The 5,000-nt window shown below is 51.5% G+C and overlaps 1 protein-coding gene across 1 annotated transcript in view; it reads left to right on the top strand.

The window, feature by feature from the left end:
- Positions 1-1,755: 1,755 nt before the first annotated feature.
- Positions 1,756-5,000, top strand: part of EMWEY_00040450 (SOH1 domain-containing protein, putative) — a gene marked incomplete at both ends in the record, with an annotated part of 4,064 nt that continues 819 nt past the window's right edge. Inside the window, 4 exons of the mRNA XM_013482563.1 lie at positions 1,756-3,386; positions 3,677-4,284; positions 4,497-4,531; positions 4,642-5,000. The exon at positions 4,642-5,000 is cut by the window's right edge and continues 343 nt beyond it. Coding sequence (XP_013338017.1) covers positions 1,756-3,386; positions 3,677-4,284; positions 4,497-4,531; positions 4,642-5,000 — 2,633 coding nt within the window. The remainder of the gene's footprint in view (positions 3,387-3,676; positions 4,285-4,496; positions 4,532-4,641) is intronic.

Genomic DNA, 5,000 nt, shown 5'->3' with positions numbered 1-5,000 from the left:
TCCCTGAATTCTTTACGACTCCAAGTAGAAATAGAATTTGTGAATAATTTATCGAATCCATTTTATATTGAATATCTAAATAAGAATGGATATTTGAATAAAAATAAATTTATTAATTATTTATATTATTTAAATTATTTTCTTTTTCCTCCATTTATTTATTCTATTTATTATCCTTCTTCTTTATTTATATTATTATTATTACAGCAACCTGCTGCTATTGCTGCTATTCATGCTGATGGTGCTATACAATTTATTGCTGACTCTATTCATTATCATTGGTTAACATTAGATACAGATCTATATAGAGATCAATAATTTATCCTCTTGCTGCTGCTGCTGCTGTTGCTGCTGCTGTTGCTGTTGCTGTTGTTGCTGTATTAGCAGCAGCAGCAACAGCAACAGCAGCAGCAACAGGAGGTCATGGTGTTGATGTATTGTTGGAGGATTCATAGATTCAGACATCAACAGCAACAACAAGTTCTATTACCTCTATTTTATAAGTTTCCTGCTAGGATACAACCTGCTGCTGCTGCTGCTGCTGCTGCTGCTGCTGCTGCTGCTGCAAGAGGAAGCAGTTTCCTTTTGCTGCAGCAACAAGGATATACAAGAAGATTCGTAACAGCAAGAATACCAGCAGCAGCAGCAGCAGCAGCAACACCAGCAGCAAATACTCAACAACAGCAACAGGATGGAAAGAGTTTGCTGCAGCAGCAACTATTGCATGAGCAATTGCTGCAGCAGTTAGATGCATTGTATGTTGCTGCTGTACAGCAGCATCAGCAGCAACGTCAACAGCAACTGCAGCAACTGCAGCAACAACATCAACACCACCATCATTACTATCATCGCCTGCAACAGCAACTGCAGCAGCAACTGCAGCAGCACATGCAGCAGCAGCCAAATATCTTATCTATTCATCAAACATGTTTGCTGCTGAGGGCATTGCTGTCTTTGCCTCTTCTTGCTGCTGCTGCTGCAGTTAGGCAGCAGCTCCTGCTGCACCATCCCTTGCTGCAGTTAGCTGTACGATCTATATCTCAGCATTGTAACTCATTAAGAGCAGCAGCAGCAAAAGATGCACTGCTGCTGCTACTCGTCCTGCCTCCACAGCAGCAGCAACAGCAGCAGCAGCAGCAGCAGCAGCAGTATCAGCCGCAGGTGCGGCAGCAGCGGCTATTAATAGCTCGTTTAGTAAGACGGTTGCTGCTGGTGGGGGTTGAGCTGCAGCAGCAGCAGCAGCAACATTTGCTGCTGCTGCCCTTCTTGCTGCTAGCTAAGGATCCTTATTTTGCGCAGCAAGAAGGTTTATGGCAGCAGCTGCTGCAGCAGCAACTTGCTGCTGCAGCAAATGGTCCCTTGCTGCTGCAGCCACAGCAGCAGCAAGAAACAGCAATTGAATTGGCGCTGCAGTGTGTTGCTACTGCAGCACAAACAGCAGCTGCCTATAAAAACAGCAGCAGCAGCAGCAGCAGCAGCATACGTGATTTATCCTTTGTGTTGCATGCAGTGTCTTACCATCTAGGAGAGGATTGGTTGCTGGCAGCAAGTCCTGCTGCTGTTGCTGCTGCTGTGCTGCAGTTATGTCGCTTAGGTGTCTTATCTGCTTCCTTCTTTGCTGCTGCTGTTGATTCCTTATTAGCTTCTGCCCTGCTGCAGCGGCAGCAGCAGCTGCTGCAGTTGCTGCGTCTCCTTGTTGTATGTAAGAGATACTTCAGCAGCAGAACAAGTCCTGCTGCTGCAGCAGCAGCAATCATGGCTGCAGCAGCAGCAGCAAGAGATGGGGGAGTTGCTGCTGCTGCTGCTGCAGACAGCCAAAATGGTAACTTGCTGCTACTGCCACCGCAGCAGCAGCAAATACTGCAGCAGCAGCAGCATCCACTGTATACAGAACGTAGCAAGCAGCTGCTGCGTCTGCTGCGTCTTCGTGTATCTCTGCATGCAGCAGCAGCAACAACAGCAGCAGCAGCAACAATAGATGAAGGATTTGCTCTTACTGAGCTGCTGCCTGCATCTGCTGCTTATAGATCTTTGCTGCTGCGGCGCTGCTGCAGCGGCCTGCTGCAGGAGCTGCAGCAGCCGCAGCAGTTTGCTGCTGCGCTGCTGCTGCTTAGTCGCTTAGGTGTAGGTCATGGATCTTCTGCACGGTTTGCTGCTGCTGCTGCTGCTGCTCGCTTCTTGCATGCACTGCAGCCGCAGCAGTTTGCTGCTATGCTGCTGCAGCTACCATTCGCTAATACTCTTGCTGCTGTTGTTGCAGCAAATAAAACAGCAAAAGCTGCTGCTGCTTCTGCTGCTGTACAGCTAGCATCCGCTGTACTGCAGCAGCAAGTGCTGCAGCTGCAGCAGCAACAGCAGCAGCAGCAGCAGCACCGTGAGCTGCTCTTGTGCGGATCAACTACAACCCTACCTGCCCTGACGAATCCAACAGCAGCAGCAACAACAGCAGCAGCAACAGCAGCAGCAGCAGATAGCACCACTCCTCTTACAAGGCCAAGAGCAGCAGCAGCAGCAACAACAACAACAGCAGCAGCAACAGCAGGGAATGAGACTGTTGCTGCTGCTGATGTTGTTGTGTCTTTGCTGCATACACTGCGTCTTGTTGGTTTCTGTCGCTTTGTGCCTGAGGCTGTTGCTGCTTGCTGCGCTGCTGCTGCTGCACCTGCTGCTGCTGCAGTTGCTGCTGCACCAGCAGCAGCAGCAGGAGCAGCAAGAGGGAGGGGACTTGCTGCTCTCTCCTTACCGCAGCTAACAGTTATAACACAATGTATAGCAGCAACAAACAGCATAACGCCGCAGCAGCTGCTTGCTGCTGTGCTGCAGCGGCTGCGGGCATCAGGAGGTGCAGCAGCAGCAGCAGCAATTGCTGTTCTTGCTAAGGCTGCTGCAGCAGAACTAGCACCCTATAACACCAAACGCATGCAAGATGCTGCTGCAGCAGCAACAGCAGCAGCAGCAGCTGCTGCTGCTGCTTCCCCTGTGCTCGACGTAGCACACCGCTCCTGGTCTTCAGCAGCAGAAGCAGCAGCAGCAGAAGCAGCAGGAGAAGCAGCAGGAGGAGCAGCAGCAAGACAATTACCTCCTGCTGCAGCAGACCATAGCTCTTCTCATCTGCAACCCGCAGCAACAGCAGCAGAAGCAGCAGCTGCTGCTGGTGCTGCTGCTGCTGGAGACACTGGGGATCCAGGAGGAGCAGCAGGTGGTGCTGCTGGTGTTGCTGCCACTGCGGAGCAATTGTTGCTGCTGCTGCTGCAGCTAGCAGCAAGGACAGAGCTAACAGCAGCAGAAGCTGTTGATATCCTGTGGGCTGCTGCTGCTGCTGGTGACCCAGCAGCAGCAGCAGCAGCAGCAGAAGCAGACCTCATCCGTAGGACCGCGAAGCTATGGTGAGTCGCGATAGCGCAGCAGCAGCAGCAGCGCAGCAGCAGCAGCAGATCAATCAAGTACTAACACTATTACTACTACTAATACTACAGCAGCAGCAGCAACAGCAGCAGCAGCAGCAGCAGCAGCAGGTGTTGTGTATGTGTGCGTGCAGCATAGAAGACTGGGAGTCTATTAGAGGAGACACTGCTGCTGCTGTTAGATTATATGAGGCATTGTGTCTCCTTGCTGCTGATACAGCAGCAGCAGCAGCAGCAGCAGAAGCATTTGCCCTTCTTGCTGCTGCTAAAAGTATACCAGAGCTGCAGCAACTGCAGCAGCAGCAGCAACTGCAGCAGCAACTGCAGCAGCAGCAGCAGCTGCCGGCTTCACCGCTTGAGCAGTTTGAGCAACACCTTATACAACAAGAAGAAGCTGAACAGCAGCAGCAGCAGCAGCAGCTGGAGCAGCAGCAGCAGCAGCAGCTAGAGCAGCAGGAGCTGTCGCCTGTAGCAGCAGCAATTGATTACCTGGGAATTGACCGCGATAGTCCCCTGGGGCAGCAACTTGCTGCTGCAGCAGCAGCAACAGCAGCAGCAGACACAGCAGCAGCAGCAGACACAGCAGCAGACACATCTGACGAGTTGCTTGCCCCAGCAGCAGCAGCAGCAGCAGCAGCAGAAGCAGAAGCAGCAACTGCATCACCAGCAGCAGAAGCAGTGGTAGCAGCACCAACACCAGTCGGACAAGCAGCAGCAGCAGCAGCACCAGCAGCAGAAACACCAGCAGCAACTGCAGCAGCAGCAGCAGCAGCAGCAGGAGATCCACTGTATTATATGTTAGCTCGTCGTCCTTTGTTAGGAGGTGCCGAGACACTACAGAGAGCAGCAGATGCAGCAATACTCTCAGACCTACAAATGAGTAAGCAGCAGCAGCAGCAGCAGCAACAGCAGCAGCAGCACCAAGAGCAGCAGCAATAGCAGCAACAGCTGCTTATATGATTTATTTATTTTGTATTTATTTTCTTTGTTTTGTGTTTATTTCTTTTGCTTCTTTTTACCCTCGCCTTTTTGCTGCTGCTGCTGCTGCTGCATCTGCTGCTGTTGCTGCTGTTGTTGCTGCTTTTGCTGCAGTTTTCTCCGGCTCCCGAAGGACTTCGCGCAAACACGTGAGTACAAGATGTGCTAGGGTTTAGGGTTTAGTGTTTAGGGTTTGAGGACTAGGGTTTAGGGTTTGGCGATTAGGGTTTAGGGTTTAGGGTTTATGGTTTGTGTGCAGTTGGAGGTTTGTCTTTCCTTTGGGCGTTTGCTGCGTCTCCTTCCTGTCTCTTCCTTCTTCCGAGCAGCAGCAGCAGCAGCAGCAGCAAACCCAACAGCAGCAGCAGCAGCAGCAGCAGGAGGGCGTCCTTGCCCGTGGGTGGTGACAGACTCGTCTCCTTCCCCATACTTGAGCAGCAGCAACAACAGCAGCAGCAGCAGCAACAGCAGCAGCAGCAGCAGCAGCAGATTTGATTGCCTAGAGACAGGAGGGTTCTGTTTGCTGCCAGCAGCAGGAGCTGAGGATACACCCGATTGGGGCAGCAAACAGTGGGGTATTGGTTTGCTGCTGCTGCAGGAGGATAAAGATTTATCTTTTTC

Source organism: Eimeria maxima, genomic scaffold (assembly GCF_000499605.1).
Source record: "Eimeria maxima Weybridge genomic scaffold, Emw_scaff666, whole genome shotgun sequence".
Taxonomy (NCBI): domain Eukaryota; phylum Apicomplexa; class Conoidasida; order Eucoccidiorida; family Eimeriidae; genus Eimeria; species Eimeria maxima.
Note: the sequence above shows the minus strand (reverse complement) of the source record. Positions and strands in the feature narration are given on the sequence as shown.